At 39.1% G+C, this 19414-nt stretch overlaps 1 protein-coding gene across 5 annotated transcripts in view; it reads right to left on the bottom strand.

The window, feature by feature from the left end:
- Positions 1-73: 73 nt before the first annotated feature.
- med13a (mediator complex subunit 13a) overlaps positions 74-19414 on the bottom strand; it is a 208567-nt gene continuing 189226 nt past the window's right edge. For all 5 annotated transcript variants that reach the window (XM_048612425.1, XM_048612423.1, XM_048612424.1 and 2 more), the window contains 6 exons: positions 18093-18251; positions 15611-15769; positions 11496-11623; positions 10056-10217; positions 8222-8322; positions 74-6259 (listed from right to left, as the gene is read on the bottom strand). In XM_048612425.1, coding sequence (XP_048468382.1) covers positions 6127-6259; positions 8222-8322; positions 10056-10217; positions 11496-11623; positions 15611-15769; positions 18093-18251 — 842 coding nt within the window. In that variant the 3' untranslated portion in view covers positions 74-6126. The remainder of the gene's footprint in view (positions 6260-8221; positions 8323-10055; positions 10218-11495; positions 11624-15610; positions 15770-18092; positions 18252-19414) is intronic.

Raw genomic sequence — 19414 nt, forward strand, 5'->3', positions numbered from 1 at the left:
TCACAGCAACATTATGATGTTGCAGTTGTTCATTAATGTGCAGTAGAGAAATAAAAACAGGGCCACACCAATATTATGAATAAATTATTTATTTTCATCTGGAAATGTTTAAAAAGTATAAACCTTTTTAACAATTCAACCATAATTTTTTTTTTGGACTGTATGTAGCTTTTAGTGTTTGCCACGATCTCCAGACTAAAATTTGTTCATAATTTGTTGAAAGACTCTTGAACCACAACTGCAGCTTTACAAGCAGGATGTTTTATACCAAAGTAGGACACGTAAAGAGGGGGGGAAAGAAGTGGACCCATCCTCACCACAGCTGGGGTCTCATCACTGCTTGCCCAGTTGTTACAGGCAACCAACTGTTCAGCAAAACATGGCATGTTCTCCCAATATTTTTTCTTTTTTTTTTAAAAAATAAGCAAGGCATCAACTCTGTAAAATTCAACAATTAATAAAATTTAAGGAGTTTTTTAAATCTACTGCAATTTCAGCTCAATCTATAAATATTTTGACAAAAGATTAAATTATGAAATTTAAATAAGACAAAAATGTTTAAGCAATGCATTATTAAAGTACTGGGATTACTAGTGTTTGCACATGAAATGGACCACTTTCAGATCCTGGCATCAACATGACCAGGAAATCAAAAAAAAACATGCTACAGATAGGAAGACCAAATGCTGTGAAACTCAGGAAAAGCATCAGTTTTCAGGCATTTTTGATTAACATTCATATTATAGGACAGTCCAATTAAATGACTCTTCCCCTATACTTAAAAGCTACCTTTAGCAATAAATTGTGGGTAACAGTGGAAAAGCTGCACTTTGACAGAACTCAAAGGCTAGTTCAACGGCACCTTCCAAACCTGTGACCTCTACCACTTGGACCGTGGCAACAGAACTATGGGAGCAGTAACAGTTGCAAATTTCCCTCCAACACCATCTTGGCTTGGAAATTAAATGTCATTCCATCCCAGTTAAAAATACTAAAACTCCCTCCCCAACAGCACAGTGGATATGCTTACACATCAAGTATTGCAGCAATTCAAGGCAGGACCTCAACAGTATGTAACACCCACACCCCATGAATGAATAAAAGACCTCTATATAATCACCTAGTTATTTAAAACTACTATTAACCACAAGGTCATGCATAGGGGTTAGCTGTCAAGAATGAATACAGATAAATGATTATTTAGGTGGCAATGTGTAGAAGAAGATTAAGTGGTAATTGCAATTACTGTAAATATTAATGCAAATAAATTTCACCATTCAGCTGCCAGCACTGGTCTCCAAAAGTAATTATACAACTAGGGAAAGTGAAATTTGACAGCAAAAGAAGCCAAATTTTTTGTTGCGCTACAACAATTTAAATTTTAAAATTAGGCAAGTTTTACAATAAAAATTATATCATGGGAAACTACAAAGCAAACATTGAAACTAATAGGATAAGTGGAAACGTGTTAATCACAGGATATCAGTAATGAGGTTAAACAAAACTGCAGACGCTGGGTTTACAATAGATGTATCAAAGTATCATACTGTAGAAGTCATCTTCATGAATGTGAAATAGCAGACACCCAATTCTTAATAATACCTGAGGTGAAGAAACCCATGACAAGTGAAAGTACATAGAGCGCTCACCTCTTAATAGTTCTTCAACAACTGTGCATCCACTTCCCTTTCTCAACTAATGGACTGGGGACTTAAAACTTGAAAATAAATATGTTGGCAGGTGCACGATGGGGAAGAAAGACCACCAAATAATTTTATTTAATCTGCTAATAGCTTTCTGACATTACTTTTAGAAATAAAATGTGCAGCTACTGCAGTTTTTCAAAAATCCTGGAATTTTGTGCTTAAATATCCAGATTAAATGAACTAGGTAACCACTGTATACGTTTTACAAAAAGCTAAACACTGTCTGTTACAAATACATTTATGGTACTAGTGTATATTCTGCTCTATATTTCAACAATATGGAAGACAATGACCCTGCAGCATTTAACAGGGATTTCGATAAAGTACAAATAAACTACAGGGAAAGTTAAGAAATGAGATTACCACTGATAAGTCTATAGCTGCTATCCCAATATTGGAGCTATTTCCACAAGCATTCACTTCCTTCACAAGCAACGTTCAGTAGCAGTAGTGTACTATCTACAAGATGCACTGCAAAAATTCACCAAGGTTCCACAGACAGCACCTTTCAAACTCTCAACCACCACCATCTGGAAGGCCAAGAGCACCAGATACATGGGAACACCACCAGCTGTAGCCTTCCAAGCTACTCACCATTCTGACTTGAAAGAATATTGCCATTCATGCAGTGTTGCCAGGCCACAAACATGGAACTCCCTCCCTAATGGCATTGTGGATCTATCTACACCAAATAGACTGCAGTGGTTCAAAAAGGCAGCTCACCTTCTGAAGGGAAATCAGGGATGGGCAACAAATGCTGGTCCAGCCACATTCCATGAGCGAGTAAACTAAAAAGAAACACAGCCAGTGCAGTGTCCTTTCAACTTGCAAATTTTCAGATTGGCTGAGTTGTATTAGACATCCCCCAGCCAAAAAATAACAATTCCACAACAGCATGAGGCATAGAATCCCTACAGTGCAGACAAAGGCTATTCGGTCCATCTAGTCTGCACTGACCCTCCAAAGAGCACCCAACCCAGACCCATATCCCCTTTACCCCACATTTCCCTTGGCTAATTCACCTAGCCTGCATACACTACGAGGCAATTTAGCATAGCCAATCCACCTAACCTGCACATTTTGGACTGTGGGAAGAAACCGGAGAAAACCCACGCAGACACAGGGGAACGGTGAAAACTCCCATAGACAGACACCCAAGACTGGAACTGAGGGGCAGCAATACTAACCAGTGTGCCACATATTTTAAAGGTCATTTGAATCATAAGTATTCAATTTAATGCATCAAGAATAATGCAGTAGATGGGACTTCAGTGGGAGCAAAAATACAGCACATGTCCAATTATAGTTTTAGTATCCCCAACATCTTTATTATCTCCCTCTTATAGCAAAAGAAAACACCTAAGTGTGCTCCAAATTTCCTACAAATCACACCCCAACACAAGGGGCTGATAGACTAAACAATTTTTACAAATGATGCAAGCTGGTTCACTCATGCTTTCATCTGGCTTTGGAGAGACTTAAAAGTGAATAATTTGATCCTGCAAGGGACTTCATCCAGTAACAAGAAAATTCACAAATCAGGCAAAAGATGTAGGAAAATTTACGAAACTGATGACTCAAGACCTTGTTCAAGGCTGGGAGTCAGGTGTTCAACAGTTTTAACAAAAGTGCCTTCGGTTCAAGAAACAGCCCAAATGTTTTCATGACAGTATTAGCCATTTTGAGTTGTTTTAAATAGTATTTAAGATTCAGTGCAATTTCTGTTACTTGAAAAAAGCTTTCGACTTCCTCCCTAAAAATATTTTCAGCAAATTAATAGCAATTACATATACAGTTAAACAATTAAGGCGCTTCTAAATTTAGCATTTGTATTAAAGCCTTTACGTTAGTACACATATGGCTTACAGTGTTGGATCTTGCTTTAGTGTTCTTGCACAACTTATCTTTTCCAAAGGAGTGAACATTATAGAGTAGAGCTGATCAGGGTTTTAAGGAGTTACTGCTGTAATAAAATATTTGCAGATATTACAGAGGTTCTCTCATCAAGCCTGTCTTCTGAAAAAAATGCAAGAAAACAAATTTGAACAGGTTTCAATGAAATTTGGCAAAATTTCCTGAAGTTATCAAATTGAAAACAACTGGACAAGTGATCTGAGGCACCCATCACTCCCTGAAAACTTTATTTATTTGCAAGTGTACTTATAAAATTATTATATTATAGAAAATTTGATTAAGACCTCTTTTAGATGAAACTTGTGCATATTTTTGCAAGGAACCATCATTGAAGAGATGATCTAATATGAAGGTTCATGGATGCTGGAAATTTCTAAATTTAGGAGATTTTAAGAATTTCTTTTAAGATACTTTCAATTCAAAATTGGTCCGGTCTCACTTTTGTCAAGGCTTAAATACTATTAGCAGTTCTAGTACTTTTTGTTATGATAACTGCACAATAATACTGGTGTTATACTCACATACACAGGACAATACTAGAAATCCATCTGCACACACTTCCTAGGAACTTTGATCTTACATTCATATTTAGAAGGGAAACTGTCTATGCAAATTTGTCAGGCTGCAATCAAATCTCTCTCAAAGTAGAAGAATTATACCATCACAGGCAAAAGGGTATAATTACAGCCCGGCATGGTTTAACAGACAGTTTCATGTAGATAGACAAACTCATAATAGCAATATTTTGAAAATACAGACCGAGAGACTTCAAAATCAGGAGTGAATTTACATGACCTTGCCCAATTAGTCTTTGCTATCCTACAACTGGTGTTGATGCATGGGGTGGGGTCTCTTGTACCGCTTGGTAGTGTCTCCATTGAGCCTAGAAGCCTGGATTCAAGTCCCACCTGCTCCAGAGGTGTGTAATACTATCTCTGAACAGGTTTACTGCAAAATCTGCAACACCACAAGAGGATATGAACTAATAATAAAATGTCATGATTCAACTCTATTGATATTTCTTCCAAATCCTATTGCAAATGAATGTTTCTTAACTGATGGGTATAATTTCACTTTCTAAAATAATGCACCCTTTAGCTTCTAACTACTTATGCCATTTAGTTAGAACCTGAGAATCATTTTATCAAAACACACATTTTACTTCAGGCATACTTGAAAATACTAGGCCATTAAGAGAAAAGGCACCGTGCAGTAAAGCTCAGAGTGGAACATGACGGGCTGGGGGGAAATAAAATGATGCAAGGATAGATTTAATAAGCAAACCTTCAGAATCTACTAGTTTCTCTTCTCAAAAAAAAAAAAAAAATACTCTTCCTCAAAGACCTGTATCTTAATACAAGTTACCCACAATTGAGTGCTGAAGCAATTTTCAATGTTCCAATGTTAATAGAGGTCTATAACTGTACAGAGAGATTAATGAGCAATGAAAAGAACATTTAATAAGTCAGACAGCTATGGAGTTTTATAGCAAAAGACATCAGGTGTGGTAATTATGAAATTACAATAGAAAATAGTCAAGAGGGGTGAGAAAACTGAGAAGGAACACTGTTGTGACTTTCTCAGCATTGTGGTGCCTGGTTCTGTAAAGTGGTCCATTCACTGAAGCCATCATTAAGTTCGGACAATGGTAAGAGTCTGGGCCTAGAAACCTTAACACTACAACAGACCAACACACCTGCATTGCATTGATTCAATTTTGGAAAAAAATTCTGCTACAAAATTTAGTTACCATTCTGCACAATTTTTCTTTTTTATACAGTAGTAACAAATTAAAGTTACTGACTTCTTTTATGTACAAATAGGCAGGTCATTGGGACTGACCTTGACCAGAGCAGCCCTCCTCTGCAGTCCCATTTCCAACCCCCCACCCCTCCCCAACCCTTCCCATTTTAGCGCTGGCTTCAAATGCATGATAAGAAATGCCATAAGATGTACTTTTCAGTTATATAAACACAGTGAACATATTTACTGTACAAGTACTCTGCATCCACAGCTTCGCTGCATTTTTACCACACACAATGTATGGTTAACACTAACCCCACCCCTACTAAAATGTACATTGAGCCAATAGATATTTGCTGCTCTCCCTCCCCGACTTTATAGCAACCTACTGCAAACTTTTAAGACGATTATAGATATTTTAGTACAACAAATGCTTTAAAGCCTGAAGGCAGTATAGACCTTCGTGAAAAATTAAAAAAAATACAAAATATAAGACAATTTATACAACATTTAAAAACTTACAATAAATTAAGATGCAGGCATTTTTGGATAAACTGCCTGTGGCTTTAAAACCCACCAGGCAATTAATGGGGGTGGGGGGGGGGGGGACATCCTGGGGTCATTCAGACCCAATTCCAAGAATCCCTCCAGTTCTCCATGAGTAATGCATGCTTCTCTTCCTACCAATTCCTGCTCTTGATGACCCTCTCAAACGATATCCCTTTTTCGAGTATTCCTGAATCCCTCAGTTCTCTTGCGAGGTTTACAACATGCTTGTGATGAAGTTGTACAGCTGCGTCAGCACCACAAAATGAACAGGGAGGCAGGAGCGGCGGTCCTGGGTGGCAGGGTCACAGGTCAGCCAAGAAAGAGCATTGTATTGTTCTAGAACAAACCTAGAGTTCAAAGGAAGTTCACAATTTGAAACAGAAACACTTACAGAAAATGTCAAATCAAAAATAAGCATGTACAAGTTCTACGTGTGCAAGTTCTTTATGCTGTTACAAAAGCAAAACTTTTGATGCGTTTTCGGGCTATTAATTTATGCTAAAATGAAGTGGGTCATATGACCTGCTGTGCACCTGTGTAACAACTGGCCTGGAAGCCATGGCTGTTAAAGATTAAAGGGAGACTTAGGCTGTTCATTGGAAAGTTGCAGAAGGATCTGCCTTTACACCAGTCGCTCTGCTAAACCCCAAAGATCCAGGACAATGTTGAAAGTGTCAGGTAGTAAACTGTTATGGTTTAAACTGTCCATTTACTTCCAAGATAGAGACAGCTGTGGTCTCAAGAATAACTAGAGGCACTTCTACCTGAATAAAAAGTCCTTGTGACTCATATTGTTGGAGATGTGTTTTGAAGGGTAAGTGTTTCTAAGGCACAGGCAGTCCATCAACATTCGAGAGAGAGAGAGAGCAGTTGTAAGTCAAAAATCTTCTTAGCTCACCACGCATAATGCAGGTGAAAGGTCCTACTCAAATACAGGTGGATTGGAAATAAGTCACCTTGCTTCACAGAATCCCCAGTGAGAGGACAGGCTATTCGGCCCAACAAGTCCACACCGACCCTCCGAAGAGCATCCCATCCAGATCCGTCCCCCTACCCTATTCCTGCATTTTCCCATTGGTAATACACCTAACCTACACATCTCTGAACACTACAGGCAATTTAGTATGGCCAATCTACTTAACCTGCACATCTCTGGACTATGGGAGGAAACCGGAGCACGCAAGAGAAACATATGCAGACATGGGGAGAACGTGCAAACTGCACACAGTCGCCCAAGGTTAGAATCGAACCCAGCTCCCTGGTGCTGTAAGGCAGCATGCTAATCACTGAGCCACCGTGCCGTTTGAGAGAAAGGGAGAATCTCCAGGAAAATTTACCACCATTAAAGACAGGGTTATGATTAAAAATTACCAGACTGGGCAAGAAAGAGAGATATAAACCCTTGCAAGCTAAATATCAATGTGCACTGGTCCCACTGTCACTATCTTAGGGCCAGATGTTCACACAAATTACAAAGTGCAAATTTTTGACCGGATTGGAAAGGAGGAAAATTTCATTCAATAGTTTGAAGTACAGTTGTCAACACTAACTAAATACTCTTTGCACTTACTTTGCTTGTTAAAGATCTTGAGATCTTGTTATGTCATCTTTCAACTATTAATTGGAAGCTTAAATTCCTTTTTAAAAACTGTGATTATCTCTACAGGAATTGTAAAAATTTCTCTGCACTTCACCACACATCACAAATAATAATAAATCAGCATTCCTATTAATCTGATGAAGCAAAAGTGCAAAGCAGCAAATTCAAACAGAAATTATCTGCAAGGCTACCTCTAAAAACAGTTTCTGAACATACAGTTAAAGCACAGTGTTTTACAAGTGCCAGCCATTCTGTACGAACATCCTCTTGAACTACAATAGCATAAATGGCTGGCCAGATGTTGCTGGGTGCTGAATAGAGGTATAACATTGATCGAAAGGCTATTGAAAACTTGCAGCTTGTCTTCAAAAGGTGCTTTGTACAAATATAAATGGGGATCTTGGTTTAACATCCAATCAGTGCCACTCACTGCACATCATTCACTATCTTCAAGCACTTTTGTGTGATTCCCAAATGCTTCCCTCCTTACACAACCCACAGGAGAAAGGGTTATCTCCAACTGTACGGTCAGGTTATTTTATCTTCACAAAGGATAAAATCTTTAAACGGCAAACTTTTGGGGGTGGGGGAGAATTCTAATGATGAAAGTGCTCAACAATTCTATAGATTGAGAAATACACACTAAATGCACACTAAGTCTTCCAAAATTACTTCAAACGTAATTGCAGAATAATGCAGCATCTTATACCTGAGCACATCAGAGGTCTGGTTTGAATCAAGTGGGTGGGAGTGCTTGCTATGAAGCAACTCATCCGAATGCACTGAAGGCACGTGGAGGTGCAACGAGGCCTAGAAACCAAGAAGAAATTAAAACTCAAGTAAATTATACATGGTCCAGCTCAGTATGTTACTGTCACACTTGCCACTAGATGGTAGCAATCGTCACTAGTACAGCACAACCACATTACACACAAAATTACAGCCTACGATTCCTGAAGTCACCACACTAATAAATGCAACAAAATCTTTTAGGTTTCAACATTTGTCCTGTAGTTAGTTACTTGAAATTTAATCAGAATACTTTATGAACTTAAAAAGATTCCAACTCGAGGTTAATACCCCCACCATCAACCTTTACCTTAAGAATATATTAGTCAGGACAGGCATATTGTTTCTCCTTTTTTTAAAAAATGTAATATTTTTCTAATCAACCTGTTCAGAGATGTCATTGTATACCTCTAGAGCTGGTGGGACTTGAACGCTGGGTCTCTCAGTCCAGGGGCAGGGACACTACCACTGAACCACAAGAGCCCCTTATTGTTTCTCCTTTGCTGAAATCCCTGAATGAAAAACATCCGAGTTCAACTTCCATCGTTTTCACTCCTCAAGAAACTTCAGGAGGGAGTACAGAAGCAGTGGGTAAAATCTCATGTTCTCTGTCCATTCCAAAATAAGAGATCACTGTCTGGTCCTTCCATTTGGGAGGATTTTAACATAACTTATGGTACCAGCCAAGCATCTCTGCTCACTCACCATTCTTCACCCCAGTGAACTTGGATTTTGCACTAAAGTATTGAATAAACACAAAATGTAAGCTGGGGTAAAGAGACTTAATTACAATTATGAGGAACACTATTTGCTTAACAGCAGAAGCTTTACTCTAAGAGAAACATGCTCCTGGTAATCTAGTGACAAGGGCTGAAATACATATTTTATTAACCAGGAGCATCAATCAAGATTGGAGAATAGCTGTTTCTTCTACAATAAGCAGCAACCAGAGTTAGAATATTACAGTACAGGGATGAACCTTCAGCTCATCCTGTGCGTGCTAGTCATCAAGCGATTATCTACATTTACCAAATCCCATTTCCCAACACTTGCCCATAGCCTTCTATGCTATGGCATTTCAAGTGTCCATCTAAGTACTTCTAAATGTTCCAAAGGCTTGTACTTCTTTCAGGCAGGAATTTCCAGAAACACATCACCCTCTAGATGAAAACAAAATCTCTTTACAAACCCTCTAAACCTTCTGCTCCTTTCCCCTCAACTGAGGGGTAAAGTTGATTTCTATCGACCCTATCTATGCCCTTCGTAATTCTGTACACATTAAGCAGGTCCTCCCTCAACCTTCTCTGCTCCACAGAAAACAACCCTAGCCTATGTAGTCTCTCTTCAGAACTGAAACACTCTAAACCAGGCAATTGCCTGATGAATTTTCTCTGCACCCTCTGCAATGCAATCACATCCTTCCTGTAATACTGTGACCAGAACTGCACACACTACTCCAACCGTGGCCTAACCAACATGCTACAGCTCCATCATAACCTCACAGATCTTGCACTTGACTAGTAAAGGTAAGTATCCCATATGCGTTCTTAACCACACTCTCCACCTGTCCTCTTACCTTCAAAGATCCATGCACACCAAGGTTCCTCTGATCCTCTGTACTACCCAGGATCCTACCATTTATCATGTATTCATAAACTATCAACAAGTTTAATGGCAATTCACTCCAAAATCCAGAATAATTTTGAAGCTCACCAAGATTGCAGAAAAAAAATTCAATAAGTGGCTTGGTTTACCTTGAGAAAAAGTGGACATTGGTTCTGTGCTTGAGGGCAGGCTGACCAAAACCAATCAGGAAGCGGCCCAGCCTTAGCTGTCGAGACAAAGTATCCCAGTGCCAGGGGCTGCTGCAAAATGGTGACTTCATCATGAGATTCTTGTCGGTCGGTGCACTGACCCTGAAAAAGCAAAAGCAACAAATTAGCTCTAATAATTCACAGCAGATGGTACTAGTTTGTTAGAACTCCCTCCCCTAACAGCACTGTGGGCCCACCTACACCAATGGTGGCTCACCACCACCATCACCTTCTCAAGGGCCCAGCCAGCAAACTCCACACCTGCTGAACGATTTTTTTTTTTTTTAAATCGCACACTACAACCAGACAGCGCAGCAAATGGAGGAGTAAGATGTTACCAGAAAAATCAGCATAACCGGCACAAATTTAGAATTTTACAGTTACACTATGCACTAGCCATTGTCTTCTGCAGAATTTCTCTACAGACATTACTCCACTTAACCTCTCTCCTAGCCATTTAATGCATCACACCTGAAAGCATTATGAATTGTGATGTAATGATGGCGAGAATGGAAGCAAAAAGATAGCTGACAGGTAACTGCAATATTTTCACACCTGTCACAACATCATTCTCCACACAATGTTTCTTTCAAAAAGAAAACAAAACAAAAAATCCCACAGTATGAAAACTGCACAAGTAGTTAAAAGCACTGGAGATATAAGCTGTAAGAATTTCACTTTTTTTTCATGAAAAATGATACATAAGGAAGAAGCACGTAAGAGTATTAAATATAGTGCAAAAAATCAATTTTCTTAAGAATCAATACTTGACAGTATATGAACTTTGCAGTAGAAGGCCTGTGCAAGAGAGTGAAAGTTTAATTCTTGGCAGATGCCCACCACTTCCTTGTTAACATATTTGAGCCCACAGGTCTCTGGTTAGCAGAAACTTTGCCTGAAGCAATTTAATCACACTGGAGTTTGGCAGCTGTTGCCATGTTCTGATGGCATTCTATACCAATTACTAAATGTCAGAACACATTATGGAACCCTAGCAAACATGGAATACTGAGAAAAGGGAGGAAAACAGAAATGGGAAGCAACTGAAAGATGCCCAAAAGATGCAATGCATGAAAACAGTTCATATTATTAATACCACGACAGTATCAAAAAGGGACAGAGTCAGACTAACACACTAATTTAAGATTGATACCAAGATGCAATTCTTTTCTCAAAAGGTGTAAGAAAAGATCTTCCAGGCAGAACACAATACAGCAAAACCATGGAAATCTTTCAGTAATGATGGATATTACTGGCAGAGTTTTCATGAATGAACTAAAATGTACCAAGTAGTCTTCTCCTCTGTACCCAGTGATTTACAGAGACATTGAACAAAAATTTTGTAAAGGAGAAACAAATGTGATAATACAATGGCCTCACCTTGCCTGTGTCACCACCATGTGGGTAATGAGAGCCTGGTGAATGTACCGGAGATGTAGATGGAGATGCTGGCAAGTTGATTATGAGATCATCATCTGGGTCCAGTAATTCAAAGATTCCCATTTCCTCTGCAAATCAATTCAAAGCAAGTTAGATAAGAATAGAGCACAAGTTTCAAAACAACTTATAAATGACCAGCACTTTTTCTGCATTACCCATTCCAGTAAACAACTCTATAGTGAAAGTTCTTCAGTTAGTAGAAACTTAACACAACACTCCTTCATTCAGCACAGGCCAATTAAAGTCGTACATTGGAAGACTGATGGACTAGTGTAAAGTTCAGTCCCTACTTAGTTATGACCAGCAGGAGGTCTCTATAATAGTTCAAATCAATGTTCCAACATCAAATATCAATCTCCAAGTATTCCTCACCACCTGTTTCCAATAACAGATAGTTAAATGTGCTCAGCAAGCAAGGAAGTCAGGTCTGTGCTGCTGGAACCAAGTTAGCGATAAGACAAGGAGCATGAACAGGAGTGGAACAGTTCAGAAAGTGGCTATCACCCCCCCAAACCAGGGAAGAGAGAGACAGAGAGGGGAAAGAATCAGTATCACTAACTCCCTCACTCACACATCTTATGGGCCTGTCAACACTCAACACACCCATGTAACCCGTCACACCAGCAGTAATCATCATCACTGCCCCATTACCTGTCAATGCATCATCTTCCCTGTGACTGAGGGGGGAAAAAAGTAAAATACAAACCCTCCACTCAAAAAGGTTAGAGAACTCCGATGCAGACTAACGTGAGGAATTAGTTCCTGCCCCTCCCAAATTATCCTGGTGCATAAGTTCACATCTTTCCCTCCCCTAGCCTAAACACCCCACAAACCACTCAAATCTCACAGTAACTCTCCATTAATAACCATTCTTCATATGTGTCCATCAATTATGAAAAGGTTAATCAACAAGTTGAAAGCTTGGGTGTTGAGCAACTAAGCAGTGAAGTGATAAAGACAAGATGCTAAAAAGCCTGCAGAACCCGGGTAAAGAAGTCACCAGGCCGCAATGGGATGCATTCTAGATTGCCGAGAGGTAAGGGAGCAAACTGCATAGTCATTAACAGAATTTTTCCAGGCCACTCTGACGATAGGATTAGTTTGGGGAACTGGAAGATCGCAAACGTGACACTATTTAAGAAAGGAGCAAAGGTTACACACCCAGGAAACTACAGACCTGTCAGCTTGATATTAATAGAGGGAAATCTGATGGAGGCTATAATACAGGATAAGATAAATATACACAGAGAAAAATAAGCTAATACTAAATAATCAACATGGCGTTCTCAAAGGCAGGTCGTGTCTGACAAATTTAATTTTGATGAGGTGACACCGGCAGCGGGTAAGGGATGTTGTATATTTGGACCTTCAGAAAGCATTGGTACGGTGCCACATGGCAGGTTAGTTAGCAAATTAGAAACGTTTGGGTCTGATGGGTCCTTTGCAGCTTGGATTAGAAGTTGGCTAAAAGATAGGGAACGGAATGTACGTACATTCTCAGACTGGAGCTATGAGATGAAAGTAGTGCTCCCCAGAGATTGATGTTGGGACCCTTGCTTTTTCTAATTTATATAAAAGATTTGGAGATGGGTATTGAGGGCAAAATCTCTAATTTGCAGAGGACACTAAGCCAGGGAGAACAGTGAATTGTGAGGATGACGCTGAGCGACTTCAGAGGAACACTGACAAGTTGGTCAAATAGGCTGACATTGAGTCACAGTCATACAGCACAGAAATAGATCCTTCGGTCCAACTTGTTCATGCCAACCAAGTTTTCCAAACTGAACTAGTCCCATTTGCCTGTGTTTGGCCCACATCCCTCTTAAACCCTTCCTTATTCCTGTACCTGTCGAAATGCATTTTAAATGTTGTAACTGGACCTGCATCTACCAATTCCTCATTCCACATACAAACCACCCCATGTGAAAAAGTTGCCCCTCAGGTTCCATGTAAATCCTTCTCCTCTCACATTAAAATTATGCCCTCTAGTTTTGAGGTCCCCTATCCTAAGGAAAAGACTTTTGCTATTTGCCTTATCTAAGCCTTATATGATTTGATAAACCTCTACAGAAGGTCACTCCCTCAAACTCCTATGCTCCAGTGAAAGAGATCCCAGCCTGTCCACTCTCTCTTTATAACTCAAACCCTCCAGTCTTGGTAATATCCTTGCAAATCGTTTCTGCATCCTCTCCAATTCAATAACATCTTTCCTACAGCAGGGCAACCAAAACTGTACACAGTACTCCAAAATCTGGCAAATTCCAATGCAAAGAAATATTAGGTAATGCATTTTGGGTGAAGAAACATGGAGAGACTCAATGATACAACTCTGAGGGGAGTACAGGAGGAGTAGAGGGACCTCAGACTTCAAAGTGCATAATTGTCTGAAGCTGGCCAGTGAAGTTAAAACTACTTATAGGATCCTTGAATTTATAAATAGGGGCATACAGTATAAAAGAAGTATTGCTGCACCTCTACAAACTGTCAGACAGAGACCATGTTTGGAGTAGTGTGTTCTGGACATTGTATTTAAGGAAGAATGTTAAAGCCCTGGAGACAGTGCAAGAGAGATTTACTAGGAATTATACCAGGAATGAAGCATTTTAGATACAAGGAAAGATTAAAGAAATTGAGTTTATTTTCCTTGGAACAGAGAAGATTAAGACGCAATCTTATTGAGGTGTGCAAAGCTATGAACAATTTTGACAGGATAAAGGAGGATATTCTATTTCCACTAGTTGGTATGTCAGTAAGTAAGGGTCACAATTTCAAGACAGATAGCAAGACAGCTAGGAAGGAGACGAGGAGAAACTTCCTTCCTCAGAGTTGTTAGAATTTGGAATGTGCTGCCTGGGAGAGTGGTGGAGCCAGGTTCCATCAGAGGTTTCAAAAGAGATACATATTTGAAAGAGACGAATTTAGAGGGCAACAGAGATAGAGCTGGAGAATAAGATTAGCTGTGTAGCTCTTTTGGGAGCCGGTACAGAGGCAATGGCTTGAATGACCTCCTCCTGTACTGTAAAATTCTACGATTCTAACCAGGTAAAGTATCCTATCCAGCAGATATCCAAATTTGGAACACTCGTTGAATTTTCCCATCCTTGGCTTATAAGCCGAATGGTAATATTGCAAACTCTGTTCGAACAGAGAACTAAATCTTAGATCCACATAGGTTTCAACACCAGAGATGGTGCTTTTACCAATCATGTCACACATAATAGAAACCAAGCAAGTGTAGATTTTTGCTGATCGATAGCAGACTGTTAATCAGCAAGGTATTATGCTACAGCACAGTTTGATGGACAGCCTACATTACCTCAGGGTGTTTCGAGGGAGCCATTAATCATTTCGAGTTTAGAGATTTTAAATATGGCTGAAATTTCGCCTTAATTTTTTAAATCACCTACCAGAGAGTTTTGGTGACATTCCTAATGTGATATCGCACCTTGAGCGACCATCAGTTTACACTTCAACCGAATACAGCAGAAAATAATTTGCTCCAAGTATTCATATGTGCATTTCTCCTGGCATTCACAAAGCAAGAAACCTCGCTGAACTTCCTTCACAACCCAGGGCCATCAAATCCAAATGTAGTTCTGGTTTTCTATCCACCAGAAACAATGAAGTATTGAAGCCAAATGTAGCACCCCTACCATTATTACAGCCGCAATAAGCTAGCAAGCATCAGACACTGAACCTGGAGCCTTCCTTGCTCTGAAGAACTGAGCAAGTTATTTGATCAACTTGTGCAGCCATTGCAGCAATCAATAAAAAACATACATCGAAAAGGCCATGAAGGAGGTTTCTGCTTCAGGACTAATCAATCTAACCATTCAAAACGAAACAAATTAAATCCATAATCAGCTACTTATCGGTGAATTAGGAATTGGTGCACCAGCTGAGCCACCAACCATTAGACAGGGCTAGAGAACAGTCCATAAATCAACAATTCAAACAGAATAATAAAAGATTACACCCCAATTCAAACACTGAAAACCCATCATCTGTTAAGAATCCAACTGATACCAGGGCAATAGACAACACACATGACTAACCAACGTTTATTTCATAGCTCCCAGTTGGCACCTGCACCATTGCAGAGGTAGGAAACACCAGGATGTGAGTGCATGATGTATCCTGTGGTGTGCTCAGCTGCGACGTCTGCATGTTGAGTGATGTGCCACGACCAAACACTGATCCAACAGACACAGAATCTGCAGCAAGATTTAAAAGAAAGTTTTGTCTTAAACCAACATTTCAAAGTAAGATTTTCTGTTAACTACTCAACAATAAACCAAATGAGTAAATGTATGAAAAGAAAGCTTCTTTCCAATGACTTCAGAATGTAAGCACCCAGTTCAAAAGAACCTGCATTCTTTGAAGGAGCTAATTGGCTCACATGGTTCACACAGCACACAGCTTTGGGGGAAAAAATTGCAAAATATGATTTGCTGATAGCTTGGAGAGATCTGCAACGGCCATTCTTCATTAAGAGTTGAAATATTCTCTGAACCCCTGATGTTAATTACCAAAGCTAGAAAGATTTAACACGTTCCAATTTATGCACTTATTCTGCTATTCAAAGGCAACAATTTTTCAATGCTAAAGAATCTGTGGCACTATTTAAAAAAATGTAGTTCTCCCACCATCCTGCCTAACATTTCTCCCTCAACCACGAAAAAGATGACATTCAAGTCACTGCTTCCATCAAAAGTAACAGCACTTCATAAACTAATTTGTGAAGCACTCTTCAGGTATTTAGACAACATAATAGGGCACTCTATAATGCTAGCATTTCTCAAATGTATTTGTTTTTGTTATACATAATAATGACCCCATTGCCTGAGCTCTTTCAGTTCCATGCCCCGTATCTCTAAATATGAAGCCAGCAACAGTGACCTGTCATCCAATGTTGCTCGAGTTCCATTCCACAATATGTCCGCATTTTACATTACAGGTTTATACAACAAAAATACACAGAACATTTTCTATCTATATAGTCAATCCTTCATATAGGAAAAACACTTCTAACCAATAACGTAACACAGATTATCAGCATGCCTAGTTAACAAAGTAACACTCCTAACTTTTGAGAATTTGTTGGGATCTTCAAATTTGGAGTGAAGGTCTTGTATACAGGTTGAGAGAGAGATCAACTTTTTAGGTATGTAAACTGATTAATCTAATAGCAGATATCACCAAACATACACAGAATTACATGGAAAGAACTATTAAACATTGAGGTCGGTAGTAAACAAACAGCCTACTTTGGAGAGCTTAGGCATCTTTACCCTCAATAACATCATCTCATTTTTGTAACAGTACTCCCTCCAATAAAGTTCTTGCTGCTGGTAGAACCTAAATGGCTATATAGGCAATAAATAGGGATTTAATTTTCTGGTTACCTTCTCATCATAACACTGAAAGGAGAAGTCAAGACTTAGTAAAACACCAGCGCAACCAAAATGTACTAGTATGATGCCCCAGTTAAGTATAAATATGTTTAATCATAAAGCCTTCTTCCCATTTCACTTTTAATATCTGGCCTTGAATGCACCAAACTGCTCCCTATTTCTTTGTTCTTCATTGAGATTGAGGTGATGATGGCAAAGCTACAATTAACACCCATTGTTAGCTGTCCTGAGAAGGTACTGTTGGGCCATGTCAATAAATACTGTATTGCCACGTTAATGGCAGTCCAAGCAGTATTATATTCTATGCCTCTATTGATAAGCCTAAGTAACCCATTTTCTTTTAAAACCACTTTATCAACATTCTCTGCTACTTCTAAAGTCTTGTATTGAACCTATGTCTTCTCTGCTGATCTACAACCTTTCAAAATTGTGCCATTTATAGCATACTGCCATTTCATAATAGTCCTTCCAAAGTGCATGAATGCATAACTTCTCCATACTGATTTCCCTGCCATACCTCTGCCCATTTTACGATCCATCGTGATACAGATAGATGTAGACAATTTCCTACACCAAATTTACAATTACAAATGTTTTAGTACTGTTCCCTAAACCCAAGTCTGGGTAATCTATAACAATTTAAAAGTTGCAACTCTTGCTCTGGCAGCACGGAAAGGGGACTCATGCTGGCCGTTTCAGGCCCATGGCTGAGCAATTAACAAGGAGGACTATAAAGTTGAACTTTATTTATTTTTCTGTGTTTTAAGCTAGCACTTGAGAGGGGCGACACTATACAATAATTTTCACTGTATTTTGTAACAAAGTACACATGACAATAAATAAATCAAAAGATCAACGGATCCAAAACAGACCCTTTAAGGACAGCTCCCAATCTGAAAATCATCCATCAGAAAAGGTGTTAAACTATTAAATTTGCACATCACATGTTCTGTCACCAAGAGCCACTGTTCAAATGGAGAGTTGAAATGTCCAAATAGAACACAGGTCCAGCTCATTTTCTTTAGCAAGTTGTAATACTAGATCATCTCATAAATACATGATGCATCCCTTACAAATTGAAACTTATCACTGACAAACTGTACATTCCATAAACTATTCTTACCAGGCATTATCACAAATGATCCTTGTGGTTCCATAGCAACCAAACAAGCACTAAGGATACTTGGAGAATCAGCTGCAGAAATACCACACATTCTGCAAGTGTCCTTCAGGTGCCGGCTAAGGGACTGCAAAGTGCGACGACCAAGCAAACAACTCCAGTCTGCAAAACATAAAAGATTAGTGAGACAAAATCAGCAACACAATTATACACTGAAGATTAAAGCATTTTCTGAACAGCTTTATTAGATGGATGTGCTGCCCAGTATAATGCAGCAGGCTAGAAGTTACTTTTAAAGTCACAAAAGTTGAACATTTGCATGGCACCCATTGCTGCTATATTAATACGATTGTTAACCTTAGCTTCATGAACTAAAGTCTCCACTAAACCGGAAAAAATAAATGCTCCAAGGATTAAGCAGTTAATACTCCCAAATTTCTAGGTTACATATATATACACATATAATATATACGCACACACACAACATCCAATTGACTCCCAGTCAGCTGATTTCAGTTACTTTTTTAAAATTCATTCGTGGGACGTGGGTGTCACTGGCTGGCCAGCATTTATCGCCTGTCCCATACATCTTGGCATCAGCATTTCAAAAGACTACTTTCTTTCACAGACTTTATTTGTTATCCAAGTTCGAGGCATACAAGAAAACTGGATATAAACATGAGCTTTCTTCTTGTTAACACCCTTCATTGTTGCAAAATTACTTCTGGCCATCTCCGTCATTCTATTATGTTGCCAAAAGGGTATTTGTTGCACTGAAGAAAGAAAATAAAAAAAAATCTGAGCTCCTGCTCCTGATCACTATCAAATGAATGGAATGATGATTGCATTAGAAAACGCATTTCCAGAAATCAGGCTGCAAGAAGGTTGGACTCTGCCCTCTAACCTGAGAAGTTCAAGCATTTAATAAGGTCTACCAGTATCTGCCAGGAGTTAACATGAAAGAGAAGGGGTACAATGGTGGCCTCAAGGGCTCTTGTGGCATTGCGGTAGGAAGCGTGGATCGATGTCCAACGTGCTCCAGAGAGGTGTCACAACAACATCTGAATAGGGTGATTAAAAATATCTACATTGTGGCCTACAATGCATGGTGTTTCAAGCACAAACCTATACTTTATAGTAAACTGGCAAAGATAACACAAACTAACATTTTCATGTAGCAAGTCTCCCTTAAATTACCCAGATAGTCCACGATACAGTTATAGCAAAGAGAAACAAAATCAGTGGCAAAAGATGGCGTGTATGTTACATTCTTAGAGACATAAAAATCTTAAAATAGAATACTATAATACAGCCTAAAATTTTCA

The sequence above is a fragment of the Rhincodon typus genome, chromosome 26 (genome assembly GCF_021869965.1).
Source record: "Rhincodon typus isolate 14 chromosome 26, sRhiTyp1.1, whole genome shotgun sequence".
NCBI classification, from domain to species: Eukaryota; Metazoa; Chordata; class Chondrichthyes; order Orectolobiformes; family Rhincodontidae; genus Rhincodon; species Rhincodon typus.